The following is a 15,912-nucleotide window of genomic DNA, read 5'->3' as shown; positions in this document are numbered from 1 at the left end:
AATTAGTAAATGTCTCAGAGGCCTTGCAAGCCACTTCGTCTCTGTCATAAGTCTCCAACTTTGCCTTTCCCTTGTAGAAAGCAGTCAGACAGGGTGTAAATACCTGATCACATCTGTGTTCCAATAAAACTTATGTACAGACAAACAGCAAGCCAGATTTATACTGCAAACAGACCCCCTGATAACTTGGGTGACTTCACTTAAGTGCCACAGTTTTTCATGAACAAAGCTGAGACAAAACAGGTCATCAAGATCCAAGAACAGTGGTCCTCAAAGAGGCTTCGATAATAACGTTTATTGCATCATCCATTCAAGGATACAAGATACAAACACAAAACACTTCTTAATTTAAGGAGAACATGAAAATATCAGGCAATTCCTATAGTACTACTACAAACACAACCTTCACCTACAGTAAAAATGAAACCATTCAGTCATTTTGGTCTTCATCCCAGTCTTTCTTCCCACTTGGAGGCTTGGGCCCACCCGCTGGTTTTGCCATGATGATCTGCAAAACAAAATTCACAAGAGTACACTTACAAACTCAAACTTTAGAATGAAGAGAAAGAATATTTTTCTGAGCCTGCTTTGTTATTAAACAATCATCACCAATGAGCAATCTGTTATTACACTGCATATGGAACACTAGCGCGATGTTGGTTATCATCCAGCAGGTGAGTTTTCCGTTTTCTGGACATTAACATCAACAAAATTCACATTCATTAGTGGGAGGCCTTCTAAGACATGCATTTCAACAACCCAATGTGCGGAATGTGAGAAACATCTGCATGCATCACTGCCATCAATCAGTTTGGCACCTGATTTGCTATTTATATATGAGATTCGTCTTGCCAACCATCTTTATCCCAATTTCCTTGTGGTTTAGGAGCTTTAGGTCCACCTGCCAGTTTTGCCATTATAATCTAAAGTGGTCAATAGGTAAAATATATTAAAGTTCAACAATGATATTTCCTAGTATTCTTGAAGTACAAGAATTGTGTTTATAAACAAAAGTCCTAGCACCTAGCTGCCTGGAAACTTACATGCCAGAAGCCTCATTTATTGAGAATGAATGCACTAACCCACCATTTTATAAGTATAACCATCTAGCATTTTTAAAGGATTTATGTTTGGGCAGAAAAACGTGGTTGCAGCTTTGGGGTCAAGTGAATTTGGGAGAAGTTAAAGTTAGTTGGCTTTCCACAGAGTAGAACTCTTAAAACCCTATACATAAATGCTAAAAAGGAGTCCCCACCCCTTTTTAGAAGCTTTCATAAAGAAATTTAAATTCCTGAAATAACATTTTACCAGTGAGTTAAGTGTTAGTTGCTCAGTAATGTCCAACTCTGTGACCCCATGGACTGCAGCCCATCAGGCTCCTCTATCCATGAGATTTTCCAGGCAAGGATACTGGAGTGGGTTGCCATTTTCTTCTCCAGGGGATCTTCCCAACCCAGGGATCGAACCTGGGTCTTCTGCATTGCAGGCAGATTCTTTACCAACTTAGCTACAAGGGAAGCCCTTGTACCAACTAGGGATAAATTCAGATTGTATTAAAAGCAGCAAGTATAATTGTAGAACCTAAGTATACTTCAATTAAGAAAGCAGACTGATGGGCCTCTTTCGAGTTTCTGATTCAGTGGATCTGGGAATTTGTATTTTTAACAAGTTGTTAGATGACGAGGATGCTATGGATTAGGGGACAGTTTGAGAACTAGTGAATTAAACACCTGAACAAACACTAATCTGGCCCTACTACACTGTTCAATGCTGAAAACTTTTCAAGTCTTTTTCTAAAATCCATACTATGCAAAATTAGGTACAACTGCTCAGAGGTTAAAGCGTCTGCCTGGAATTCAGGAGACCCAGGTTTGATCCCAGGGTCGGGAAGATCCCCTGGAGAAGGAAATGGTGCAACCCACTCCAGTATTCTTACCTGGAGAATCCCATGAAGGGAGGAGCCTGGTAGGCTACAGTCGATGGGGCTGCAAAGAGTTGGACATGACTGAGCGACTTCACTTTCACTATACTGAAGAGTACAAGCTCGTTACAGTTGGATGGGTTCAAGATAGGTATGTACACAGTGCTAACGGCAAAAACAATGAACGTCCTCCTTTAGGGTAAAACATACCAAGCCTTCCTAGGTTAAGAAGTACCTGTGTGAGAAAGGCACTTGTTATTGGCTAACTGGCATGCAAAATATTCCTTAGAAACTTCTACTCTGAGACTTTCTGCTTATCTCATGCTTCAGTCTATTTAGCTTCTCCTGTCCCCTTCTACTTTTTCTTGGGGCCCCCATTATCTCTGCTTACAAACTCCAAAACCATTTTTTTCTCAAAACTGTTATGATGCACTGACATAAGAATGCACAATTACTAAATCCAGTCCACGGATATCCAGTTCCATTTCTGGGCATCTTACATAGGAAAGAGTTCTTTAACGAAGTGAAACCTGTTTTGCTGTCATTACAACCACCTGGTCCTTGCTTAGAGTAAGTCCAATCTCCTTTCCATTTCTATGTAAAACTCTATCTCTTTTCCATTTCCACCTAAAATTTGCTTCTCCCAAGATTAATTTGGCATGATTTTCATTTAATGGATTTACACTATGGCTCTAGCAATTAAAATTTTCTACTCAATATTTAAAAATTATTCATTGGTTAATAATCACTCCTAGAATTCTGTAAAAAAATAGATTTCATTAAGTTTACTAGAAAACACTTGAAAAATTGTGATTTCTGATTTAACTCAATTTGAAATAGTCTTCACCACTTTTGCCTAATTCCTCAAATATATTAGCAGAAATACTATAATTTTAACACCTGAGGACCTTAAAACCCCCAAGACAAGATCTGTCACAGAAGAATGCTCTTAACCACCAGGCCGGCCCTGTCATCTCCACATTTCCTTGATGGTGGTACAGATTGTGGTCCAGACATTACCCCTCAGATGCCTTCCAAGAACCTGAGTGGATGCCTGAAACAGCACAGTAAGAACTCTCTATATATAACAACACTCTGCTTTTTCTCACCCGTACAAGTCTATCAATCAGGTACAATAAGAATGTATTCAAGTTGGCAGCATCACTAACTCCTGTACTTTGGGACTGTGTGCTAAATCACTTCAGTCATGTCTGACTCTGCGACCCCATGGACTGTAGTCCACCAGGCTCTTCTGTCCATGGGATTCTCCAGGCAAGAATACTGGAGTGGGTTGCCATTTCCTTCTCCAACTTTGGGACCAGAAGTAAAATATGTTGATCTGATCATTGAAATGGCTAAGAGACAATGTACACAGCGTGGATATGCTGGATGAAGGGAGGGTTCATGTCCTGGAGCAGGACAGCATGAGATTTCATCATGCTACTGATAACAGTCTGCAATCTGAAAAATATGAGAATTTTCCATACAGTAGTCTGGTATAATAGATGAATTGTGGGTAAAATGAAACCACAGAAAGCAAAACTGCCAACAAGGGAGAGAATACTGTAGTCTGTAATGTCTGCTTCAGGGTTTTATGACCCTTCCATATGGAACTTCCTCCTTTAAGAAGGGTTTTTAAAACTATGAATCTAAACGAGATTTATTTTACCCATTTCAGTTCCCAAGTGGCAAAGGAGTCTTTCATTGGAAAAATAATTTTAAATTAGTTGAATCAATACTTTCAACACAACGTGTAACTATAACAGAAAAAGAGAACTTTTTGGGGGGGGGAGGAGGAGGAGTACTTTACTTTGAATAGAAAGAGAACTGTGTTTTAGTCCCATGAAAATGTACTTTGAACTACATAAAAATTAGTATTTTTAAAGATCAATATTTCATTTCTCACTCACCTGATCCACTCTGAGAACAGTGACGGCAGCATTAGTAGCCAGTTTAATAGCCCAGTATTTTCCCAGGTAAGTATCTAGAACACCAGCTTCCAACATGTCCTTTACAGCAGGAACTTCAGCCTGTGAACAGAGAACTGTTTTTATGCTTTCATTCTAAAGGTTTACGTGAAAATATTTATACTCAATAATAGAAACATGGCTACTTGAATAAAACTAGAATAAGTAGCTAGGCCAAGTACAACCCTATATACACAATAAAGCAGAAGGATAACTAAATTCTCTATCAGACAAAATGAAAAAGCTATTAAGAAAATCCTGTGCTCACAAATCAGAACATTTTCTGATTTTCCTTTTAATGTCTATTTTTACATTGTACATTCACAAAATAAAGTTCACTTTTTTCCCCTCCCAAATACCTCAATATCTAATCCAACGTTTTTATTTCCTTCTTGATGTACTGCATAGAGTTTAGAGATTACTTCATTGGCCTTAACTCCAGAGTTTTCTGCCAGTGCCCGGGGAATAGCTTCAAATGCCTCTGCAAACTTCTTAATGGCATACTGTTCAAGTCCAGGACACGTCTAAAACAAAAACATGCTCATTACTCAATTTTATTCAAACAAAAACAAGAAAGTCAGTTTATACACAGAAAGCCATGTACCTCTCCATACGATGTGATCTGTTTGGCTAATTCAATTTCTGTGGCTCCACCTCCAGGTACAAGACGTTTATCCTATAACATATCGTTAAAAAAAAAGTTATCAAGAAGCAATGTCCAGTTTCCTAAATCTTTTCAGATTCCAGCACTCCACCAGTCTTAGAGGGTTAAATCTGATTCAGTTACAAATTTTATAAAACTTGAATTCCAATTAAAAAACGGAGTGATCTGGACAAGCTATCTTACCTCACCATAAGGTCTGGTATATGAAAAAGAAGAATCAAAGTGAAGAATGGGAACAACACTGTGCAGTTACTTACTTTTCACAAATCCAGCAACAAGAATTTATTGGATAAGAAACTGAAGTGCAACAGAAGAAAAACCACCATGAACTCTTTAAGACAGTCAAAAAAGGAAGCCTTGATTAGCTGCTCCTTTTCATATTTTAGAAAACTCATTAGCAACAAACACTTAAACGGAGTCTTACGGGAAAAGGTGCTGTGCTTTACAAAAGCCACTCGTGTTTTTCATTTTGAAGTTCTCAGGATATTTAGGAGTCTGCCAACTGTTTTTGAGGACTTAAAATTACTAAGTTACGATGAATGTTAATACTGACCCTTGTGAGAACTTTGAAAGTATTAACACCATCATCTACTGCCCTCTCTATATCATCCATCAGGTTGTCTGTAGAGCCTCGAAGCACTATGGTAGAAATGGCACCATCTTCCTTTTCTGTCAATAAATTAAATATATATTAGGAGATTAGTAAAAGAAAATGAACTCCCTACACATCAAATATGTACATTTTACCATGATTACTCACCATGCTTAAACACAACCACTTGTGTATCTCCCACCTCTGACAGGTAAACACTGTCACAATGCCCCATTTCTTCAAGGACAGGAGGATTCTGTGAGAAAACGATTCTTGTAATAAAATAATCTGAATAGGTTCAACTATCTTTTAATAGTGCCCAAAATACATACCAATCTAGGAAGAGCTGTAGCACCAACTGTTTTGCATAATCTTCTGAGATCCCATTTTGAGTTTAGCCTTTAAAAAACAAATCAAACGCCTTAACAGTAAAACACATGAGATTAAATATCATAGGGCCTCAAGGTTCAAGCTCAGAATAGGTCTGGACTGCACTGTGCAATCCAGCCACTTATGTTTATGGAATTATTCTAGAATTAACGTTTTCAAGTCTCCTTAGGATGTCAAGGGTTAGTAGTTGTAAAACACAAAGGAAGCCCTGGCACATAGAAAACTTTTGCTTTACTCTGGGCAACTGAATGTTCCGTGAGAAAGAGAACAGTGATTTCCTCTGCCCATTATATTAAGAAAGGTGGGAACGGTTAAGTTGTCCAGCGTAATCCATAAACAAAGTTATGTTCCTAACCCCACACTCTAGCTAACAGTGTGTACCAGACTTGTGTCTGGTCTCTTAAGCTCTTCCTCTGGTCTGGAACACTCTTCCCTCTCTCTCTTCAATTAACATCTGTTAACTGGTCCTGCAGCTCTCAGTCTAAAGGTAGGTTTTCTCAGATATTTCCTGTTCCCCTAGACCAAGTGAAGTCCACTTGCTACACTGTCTAATACCTCATGCTGCTGCTGCTGCTAAGTCACTTCAGTCGTGTCCGACTCTGTGTGACCCCATAGACGGCAGCCCACCAGGCTCCCCCACCCCTGGGATTCTCCAGGCAAGAACATGGAGTGGGCTGCCATTTCCTTCTCCAATGCAAGAAAGTGAAAAGTGAAAGGGAAATTGCTCAGTTGTATCTGACTCTTTAGCGACCCCATGGACTGCAGCCCACCAGGCTCCTCCGTCCATAGGATTTTCCAGGCAAGAGGACTGGAGTGTGGTGCCATCGCCTTCTCCCTAATACCTCATACTCCCCACTTTTAACACGCTCAACAGTCTTCATGGTGTGCTGAATTTATTTGTTCACTGTTTCACCGCCCAAAGTCATTTACAATCTGGAGTAACAGAATGCAGTCCTCTCTTACCTCACCAACATGATATTGTATTTGTTTGCATAGTGAAGAGCCATGTCTGCCACTCTGCCACCTGTTACTACAACATTTGCACCAGTATCAGCAATAGCTTTGACTTGCGCATCCATGAGATTTTCTTCTCCCTTACTAAAATTCATCAATTCTTCAGCACTCTTTATCAACACCGTTCCCTAGCAAAATAAGCAAAGATTTTCTTTAAAACCATTTAATCACTTTGGTGTTCAAAGTCACAGAATAACATTAAACAATTTAAACACGCACATATAACAGAATACAAAATCTGTACGAAACTAACAGAAATGCAGCTTGCTCCTAGACCAACAACCTCTCCCTCCGCCACACTCAGCACTAATATATTTGCTCTTTGACAGGCACTTTTTGTGGAAAAATTAGAGAAACTCTATACTATGAGAGGTCAGGCACATGTCCTGACATCTGTCTTCTAATGTCAACTAGTGTACTGAAACAACACTGTGGTTCTCAAACTTCCTCTAAAATGTGGACTAAATGACCAGGCCCATCCATCCCCAAACCTGTATAATTTTAAAAGATATCAACCGCTCAAAATCTCAAGAATTCCAGGGATGAAATCAACAGTGACTTATAAACTTAAGACTTACTATGTATTTTCAATACAAACTTCCAATTATAACTGTTACTAACTTCAAACTATGTCAGCCTATTTTTGTTTCAGGATGCTACAGAACTTCAGTGTTATTTAAAAAATTGCAATGAACAGCACACAAATACTCATTTTTTTCATGGAACATTTAACCTGGTGAATGCCATATTCACTAGATTAAGAGCAAACTCCACCTCAAAATGTTACTGAAAAGGAAGCCCAAGTTTTTACCTTCAAGATTCTGAAATCTACATACCTTAGTTTCTGTTATCATGCCATCAAACGGACAGGAGTACACTGCTATTTTTGCATCTTTGACAGATGTCACATCGCCTTCAGTTTCCTTCTTAAAAACCATACCATGCAGTACTGAAGAGGAATGCACACCAGAGCCCTGAGGAGTTGGATACCAAAATCTTCAATGATTTCATGAAAATAACATCGGGGCTAACTGACTGCTTCTACATGTACCAAAAATATTCATTACTAAATAATGTACTACAGCAAGGCAGGGACTCTTGGGGATGATGATACAGTGATGGACAGTAAAGCACAGCAGTCTGTTCATTGCAGGGATCACTTTGGCAATGAGCCACAGTTACGGACTGGGATCCTGCAGTATACTCGGGGAAAAATCAAAGAACTGCTCTAAGCCATTCATGCACTCAGCACCAATGTACCAGACTGGACTGTCAGCGACAGGGACAGAACAGGGATCAACGCCAAGTTTCTGATTTCACACACACAACCCAGGGAACGGAGTAGGGGAGGCAGTATATGGGCGGTCAGAACACATGGCATGTATATCACACACACAGCCAGCGCACGTACTTATGTAAGTTAGACGTGACTACGTTAACGATCACATGTCTATGTGTAAAACCAATAGTTACAGGTTTTACTGTACCAATCACAATTTTCTACCAAGTATATACCCTTTAGATATTAAAAGTATGAATTTTATTATAGAGCAACAGAAAAACTTGAACCACATTCAAAATTTCCTTCTAAGCTCATTATTATAAATCAGCATATATGAAAAACGCAAATAATTAGTATTTTATGTACTAAACCTTCCAACTGTTATGGAAAAGTGATGACAAGAATATGCTGATATCTTTTTAAATTCAAAGTAAAAGTATTACAATTTAGCAATATCAAAATCTTAAATGAAGGCAGGAAGTCTTAAGTGTCTAAAACTTACAAGGTAAAATTTAGATTAAGAGATTTTTGCGGGGAGGGGTGGGGGGAGAAAAAAAGACCTATCTAGATAACACTGATGCATTTCTAAACTTACCAGAATCTTACAAACTCTGATGTTATCAACATTGAAATGGCCAGAGTCAGGAAAAATGGATACTGTTAAGAAAACAAAGACATATCAAAAGATAAATTGGGAAAACAGAGAAAATATCTTGGCCACATGAAGACATTTTAATTTTGGATTTTTGCATTTACTGATATATACTCACCACATGCCTGAGCTATAAGCTTGGCCAGAAACACTTCATTACCATATTGTTTACTCATTACAGAGGTATGAAGTAGAGACGACACTTCATCAACATCCCGTAGATTTTTTGCAGAACAACATACCAAGTCAGGAAGAATCTCATGAGCTTTTTTGCAGGCTATTTCATAACCTTCTATGACCTTAAATGTAAAGAGCAAAAATACTTCCTCAAAGAACATAATTTTGACGTGTCTTAAGTATCTCATTTTGGTAACCCAACAGATATGGTATTTTCAATAGAAAAAGACAAAACACACTCCCAGAGTAACATCCACAGCAAAATCTACTATTTAAGAGCACAGGCTTTGACAGCCCACATTTGAACCCCAACTGCCATTACTAGCTACTCAAGCAAGGTTTTTCTAACTTAAGGCTCACTTTCCTTATCTGAAACAAATTGGGATTACTTTTAATAGGCCCCACTCACAGGGTTCTTGTAAGGACAGAATGAGACATTGCATGGGAAGCACAAGTACTACAAACCCTGACACAGAGAAAAGTGCACAGTACTAGCTGTTACTATAGTACTATCTTAAGTTTGAAACAATAGATATACATACAGAAGCAAATTTTAAACAGGGGTAGGTTATAAAATGGACACTCACCTCTGAAACTGACAGGCCAAGTCTGAGAAGCTCTTCAGCTAATTCCAGAAGAGCTCCAGCAAAAACCAGAACAAAGTTTGTGCCATCTCCAACCTCTTGCTCTTGCATGTGAGAGGCCATTACAATCATTTTTGCAGCAGGATGCTGTACCTGGTAGAAGGGGGTTGAATTTAAATAGCAAGTTAAACATTTGACCCTTAAAGCAGTATGAAAAATTTCCTTTCCATTTCTTCTTAAATTGACAGGCTCCAATCTCCTATGGGTGAAGTAACTCTTCTGATCTCACCTATAATGTGGTCACAAGAAGACAATCCAGGTACCCTTATACCCATCAGCACGAATGCACCACCATAAATGACAGTAACTTCACAGGGCACTTTCTTTCAACTGACTGAGGTCAGTCACTCAGTATGTACACTGTATACATAAGGTTCCTAACACGATTACAGGTTCACTAAATTAAAAAACAAAGTAATTCCAACCTAAAGCACTTTTAAAAAAAGGCTTCAGAGGTGCTAAAGTAGATGTCATTTAGCTTGGTGATAAGTCTCAATATTTATGTATATCCTCATTGAAAGGGGTTATCAATTATGGTCTAAAAAAACAAAAATATAAAATATTTCTTAAAGTGTATCAAAATTTGAAGTGGTCCTTCCCTAGAATTTAAGATGCTTTTAAAGAAATAAGCAAGGAGTGACAACTGACAGCACTGAGAAAACTAAATAGCCGACACTGGTTTATTACGAAGACAATATCCCCACCATACTTAAATAACTCCTGGGAACATCACAGAGCACAATGTTTAACCTTCATAATGACAAGTCCCTCCACAAATATCTCGTTGATCTGTTTTGTTCAATATTATTACTTTAACACTATATCATTACTTGGGCTTCCCTTGTGGCTCAGATGGTAAAGAATCTGCCTGCCATGTGCGAGACCCAGGTTCGATCTCTGGGTTGGGAAGATCCCTTGGGGAAGGGCACGGCAACTCACTCCAGTATTCCCGCCTGAAGAATCCCATGGACAGAGGAGCCTGGTGGGCTATAGTCCATGGGGTCACAAAGAGTCGGATACAACTGAGTAAGGGACACTCTCCTATCATTACTTAAGAAGATGGAGAAACGTTAAGTTATCTATGGAGTTCTGACTAAAGAATTAATCCTGGTGCTTTAAGAAAAATTCCCTGAGACTGAACATATCCTTCAATTAGCAGCTGGCTGAGGAGTGGTTTTCCATGTGTGATCAGGCGCCAGACTGTCCTCATAAACCCGACTCTATACCATCAAAACTGTAGGTGAACAAAATTCCACCAACTGATTTAATTTCATGAACACAATTAAAACAAACCCATCTTAAATATCAGCTGTTTCTACATTATAGAATAATTCACTTTACTGTCACGCTCTAAAGAAGACAACATTCAATTTTATATTATCGGCAAATATATATGTATATTTTATCACAACCAACCTCTCCATAAATAACAGGAGATTTTAACAGGAGCAAAGATGTGAAACATAAAAAGGATTCTCTATAATTAGGAATATCTATAGCATGAATTTTTAAGTTGGGAATTAAAAAAACCCCTTATTATCCAACGTGAATGAAATAAAGGTTATTTGATATTAGAATACACTGAATTTTTGACATCACCAAAACATTTCTTGGGTTTTTAAAAGAAATAACTTACTTCTAGCTCTCTTAAAATAGTCGCCGCATCATTTGTCACAAACAACTTCTCCAGATGGTTGATAACCATTTTGTTCATTCCTCAAAAATAGTTAGAAAAAGAAATCCATCATCACTCAAACCCTTCTCCAGACACCAAAGAAAATCCAGTGAAGAAACAAAAATTTGCTATCCATTCCTTGAAATAACTTTGTAAGAACTCAAAACATACTACCTATTCTTAAAGCCACAGCTTAATGGCTTCCCCTGCCTGCACACCTGTATTATTTCTTTCCTGCCAATTTCATATTTTTTCAATCAACTTAAATTATATTGACATGTACAAAGACTAAAATTATTTACTTGAAAGTGTGTTTTGCTTATTCCATAAATTTGTATCAATTAATTCAGTTGATGGGAAGCAAGAGAGAATTTTTCTCCCTTAAATTATGTCATTTTACGTAAGAGAACTGTTCCACAGCTGTAACAATGGTACTACCTCAAAGGTGAAAGCACCATAACTTTTCTATCCTCTCAATAGGACAAAAAGTAACATTTTGATTACAACTTTTCTAAAAAGATCCGAACAGCTGATTAAAGATTAGGAAAACTGTACAGGAGTTACTGAACTGTGAAAAAATTTTCAACGCCATAGTGTATTATGACTAAAACTCTCAATTTACATATAATATCCTCAAACAAGTTTCAAAGAACTACTACACAAAATTCTATTATAGTACTGTATTTTTTATAAAACATGAATTTAGAAATTACCATTTGGTCCATATGCTGTACGAGTTGTTTGGGCCAGCTCCTTGCAAGCCTGTATGTTCCTGTACACAGCCTCTTCTAATCCTGAAAAATGCTGTAGAAGAAAATTTCTGATTAGGCAGGACAATGAATCTCAATAATTTCTTCATCTGTAAAATAATAGTACCTGTCTCAAAAGACTGTTGGTATTATCAAATGAAATTTATGTATGTAAAGCATGGTGTTTGGTGTTCCTATGATACCACAGATACCATCCTAATCCACAGATTTGTCCACAAATTGAATGAATAAGGCATGACATTTTTAGGGACCATGAGTACCTACTTACACATCAAAACATAAAGCTTAATTTTTTTTAGTTTAGTGAAAAGTGCAGAGAAGAGTGCTAAGCCTGATTAGAGAAAGCATATGAACCATTGCAGATTATAAAAATCCCTTTCCAAAGTCTACCAATTCTTTCTAAAAGCTGAAAAGTGGTATGAATGTGATAAAACCTGAGCACTGTAGAGTCAACAGGTCTATGTTCAAAGGGAATTAACGTATTTGCCTTATACATTTTTAGAACTAAAGCATACAGATTTTGAATTCTCGTTTGAACTGAAACAAATTGCTCGTTTGTACACATTAATTCCAACGTGTATACACTGAAAACTGAACTGCTCACAGTACTTAAATTTTCAAGTTTTACAATGAACTTCTTTTAGACATGGGATTTACTTGTGAGTCTCAGATAAATTTCAAGAGCCTACTGTTCATGTGAACATCTTTTTCCTTACTGTTTTAACAAGTCAAACTCACTTCATCCTCAGTGAGTTTGGTCCCTTACTGGTCCCTTAGCCTGAAACATTTCTGCCTTTAATCTTGGCCACTAAGCACAGAGCTGAGAGTTCTTTCCTTAACATTTACTGTTCTACCCCAAACTTTCCTTTATAATTTTTTTTAGAGGAGCACTTTCAATTTCCTTTATCATTATTTGAAATTATCCTTCTGCTTATTTGGTCACTTATTTCTGCCTCAGAAGAATAAAAAAAATACGGCCACTTCCCAACCTTTTAAAAAAAATTAGTTCATGTCATTTTCAGCAAAGCTCTTTCACCAATACTTACAGTAAACCTCCTTACCTACTAGAGTCACGTTATCCCCAAAGTGCATCCTCGCCAACAAGAAACCTAGTACCCTCAAACTGTTACCACAAATGGAACCACACTATCTACATTCCTTTAAGCATAGCAAGTCTGGGGGACAATAAGGGAAAGCAACTATTTGAACATAAGAGACACACTTACAGTAGTGTGTCTAAGACATTAAAAACAAACAAACAAACAAAAAACCATGCTGTTGAAATTACTTTCAAGATCTCGCCATAAAACAAAAGCTTTACTTAGGTCAGGGTGTCACTTACTCTGTTGGTTACAACTATTTCCGTCCAATCTCCCCAACTGAAAGATGAGGAAAGTAAGACCCAGAGCATTAAGTTTTACCTCAAGCTGGCTAAGTTCAGAACAGAGCCCATTGGGATTGTAACTAAGATTTATCCTATAATGCACTATTTCTGCGAACTAAATGGGGAGCTCGCCGTTTCTCATTTGCAAGAGTTGCCTCGTCCCTCTCCTCCCTGGACCACCCGCTCCTGGAGCCGTTTCGCAGTACTCAAAGCAACCTCACCTACGTTATTTCACCTACTTCGCACCCCTCAACGGAGAGCCTCCTCACTCCCGTTTTACCGACGGAGGAAAAATGCAAAGAGTGGCCTTCACACCCTGTAAGGCTACAAAGCAAAAAACGCGCCGCCTGCGGCCTCGTCGTCCACTCGCCGTTTCTGGCCGCTTGCCCCCCTCTCCTGGGTTCATAAAAAAAAAAAAACTCGAAATGCCCGCGGCCCTCCGAGGCCAAGCTCTCCAAAGAACACCTCCCTTTCTGGAATCTTCTTTCCCTCCGACCGCTATGTCGGGTGGGTACGCCGGGCCCGTTGGTAGGCTTTTCTTCTTGGCTGCGGCCGCCGCGGCTCTCCCACCTCACTCCCTCTTCCTCCTTTTCTTACCTTCGCTCCCTCCTTGAGCATCTGGGCAAAGCCCGGGGCCTTGGGGACGTGAAGCGCCATAACCAGTCTGCAGGGTGCCGTTCACGCGCCCTCTCAGAAGATCCTGGAAGAAGCGAGAGGCGCGCACAGCTTCCTGGGAACGTAGCGTGCAGCCGGCTCACGCCCCTCCTCTCTCTTCAGCCGGGCCCGCCCTTTCCCCCGGCGGCCTAGTCTGTGAAGCCTCGCGAGAAGGAGCAGTTCGCGCCGCCAGAACTGAGTTGACGATTCTCGATCTGGTCGATCGATGGGGCGGCTCGATCGGGCTGGGCCTTCTGTCTTCCTGCCGACGCATGCGTAGGCTGCCTGGCGGATGTGGCTCGCTCCCGGAGGTTGTTCCCTTCGCTTAGACTCACAAGCTTTGTACTGGGGACTTTCGAGTTTTGTCAGTTTTGTCCTTGAGTTTTGCCACTCCTTCCAAGAGTAGCTTCCGTGTAAATCTTCCAGAGCTTCCCACGATATCAGCCAGGTGGGCACCCCTTTTTTCCCGAGGCCGAGGATCTGCCTTCATCCTCCAAATCTGTGGTTGAACTTGCGCTCAGACTTGGGCCCTGTAGCAGCTCTGGGGACTTGAAGGTGATAAATGAAAATCTGAAAGGAAAACTACGTACTGAGTGCTCATATGTGCCAGGCCCCGTTATTTGCTTTGTGTGCGGTATCTTAGCTAGTGGTCAATCTTGTATTAATTACTTTTGCAATTTACAAAAGGTAGTTTGTACAAGATAACAGCGCTAGTAGTGTTAAAACTAGGATTTCTACCCAGATTAGATTGCAAAATGCACGTTGTTAGGCAACTGTATTCCTCTTTCCTCCTTTTTTTTTCTTCTGTTTTGTGGCCGCCCCAAGGGCATGTGAGATCTTAGTGCCCCCCCCCCCCCCCCCCAGGAGTGGAACCCCGCTCCCCTGCAGTGGAAGCATGATATCTTAACCACTGGAACACCTGGAAAATCCCTTTCCTGCTTTTTCTTGGAAATATAAACCCCTTTTACTTTCCCACAGTCCTTTAAAACCTGACCTCTGTGTCATCCCACATCAGCACATGACTGATTTCAAAAGACTGAATGATGACAGAATACTTCAAAGAATAATTTCACACAGTGAAAGTAATCCACTCTCCTAGTAGAAAATGTAGACAACTGAGTAGAACGTTTGGCTTGTCTTTTGTTCCCTGGTCACACACTTGCAAATGATTTATTTTCCTTAAATCGGGACAGATTTAGTGTGTCTTAAGAAATAATCAAATGTGTTACATGTACTATAACTTTTTCTAATTAGCACTTAAGTGCGTAATTATTAAAAAATATTTTTGCGAGCCATCTCAAACCAACTGGTATGTGAACCACCTTTTGGGAAACATTCAGCGATTCTCAAAGGGTGGTCCAAGGACAACAGGAGATTTCCTTATGGTTTAGCCAAGAAATAAGTGAAAGTGAAATCACTCAGTCATATCCGACTCTTTGTGATCCCATGGACTGTAGCCTAGTAGGCTCCTCCCTCCAAGGGATTCTCCAGGCAAGAGTACTGGAGTGGGTTGCCATTTCCTTCTCCAAGCCAAGAAATCATCTAACTCAGAGCATTGCTTATAAACATAACCAGCAACAACAACAAAACTGAAAGAGATTAAAGATGACACGGTAAAATTTTAATAATAATTAAGGTATCAAGTCTTGGTAGAGACCATGGTAGATAATTTGAGGATAAAACTATTGATGAATCAAATTTCCATGGAAAGTTTTAATAAAAAATTGATCTGGGGACTTCCCTGTCAGTCCAGTGATTAAGACTCCACTTTGACTGCAGGGGCCGTGGGTTTGATTCCTGTTAGGGAACTAAGAACCTACATTCCTTAGCAAAACTGCCAAAAATAATAATAAAAGTAACCATAATAATAACAGTTGGAGAATTGATATTAATTTTAGTAAATTAAAAAGGAAATGGGGATTAAATCAGTTAAAATCTTCTGTATGGTAATTGATCAAGAATTAAATTGATTTAATTGCTAAGAAGAATGCTTTTTAGATAAAAATTCATTTTGTATTACTTGGAGTAGATGATGTATTCATAATTGTGGAATTAAAAGCTCAAGGGCAAAATTTCCACTGGATCCAAATAGTTGGCCAAATATTCCTCACCCAGACTAAAAAGTA

General features: G+C 39.1%; 1 protein-coding gene across 2 annotated transcripts; it reads right to left on the bottom strand.

Moving 5' to 3' along the window:
- Positions 1 to 271: 271 nt before the first annotated feature.
- CCT8 (chaperonin containing TCP1 subunit 8) lies at positions 272 to 13,865 on the bottom strand. 2 transcript variants are annotated; one of them, XM_052637094.1, is made up of 16 exons: positions 13,730 to 13,865; positions 11,692 to 11,782; positions 10,940 to 11,019; positions 9,247 to 9,396; positions 8,601 to 8,781; positions 8,426 to 8,487; positions 7,385 to 7,522; positions 6,498 to 6,676; positions 5,477 to 5,543; positions 5,313 to 5,400; positions 5,106 to 5,221; positions 4,493 to 4,564; positions 4,248 to 4,412; positions 3,832 to 3,951; positions 819 to 923; positions 272 to 508 (listed from the first exon to the last, which is right to left on the bottom strand). In XM_052637094.1, the coding sequence occupies exons 1-15, from the start codon at positions 13,787 to 13,789 to the stop codon at positions 831 to 833; spliced, it is 1,662 nt and encodes a 553-aa protein (XP_052493054.1). In that variant the 5' UTR covers positions 13,790 to 13,865; the 3' UTR covers positions 272 to 508; positions 819 to 830. The 2 variants fall into 2 exon arrangements, with proteins under 2 accessions (XP_052493054.1, XP_052493066.1); XM_052637106.1 differs by lacking the exon at positions 819 to 923.
- Positions 13,866 to 15,912: the final 2,047 nt, after the last annotated feature.

This window comes from Budorcas taxicolor, chromosome 1 (assembly GCF_023091745.1).
Source record: "Budorcas taxicolor isolate Tak-1 chromosome 1, Takin1.1, whole genome shotgun sequence".
In the NCBI taxonomy this organism is placed as follows: Eukaryota; Metazoa; Chordata; class Mammalia; order Artiodactyla; family Bovidae; genus Budorcas; species Budorcas taxicolor.
The sequence above is the reverse complement of the archived record's forward strand: the minus strand, read 5'-3'. Positions and strand labels throughout refer to the sequence as shown.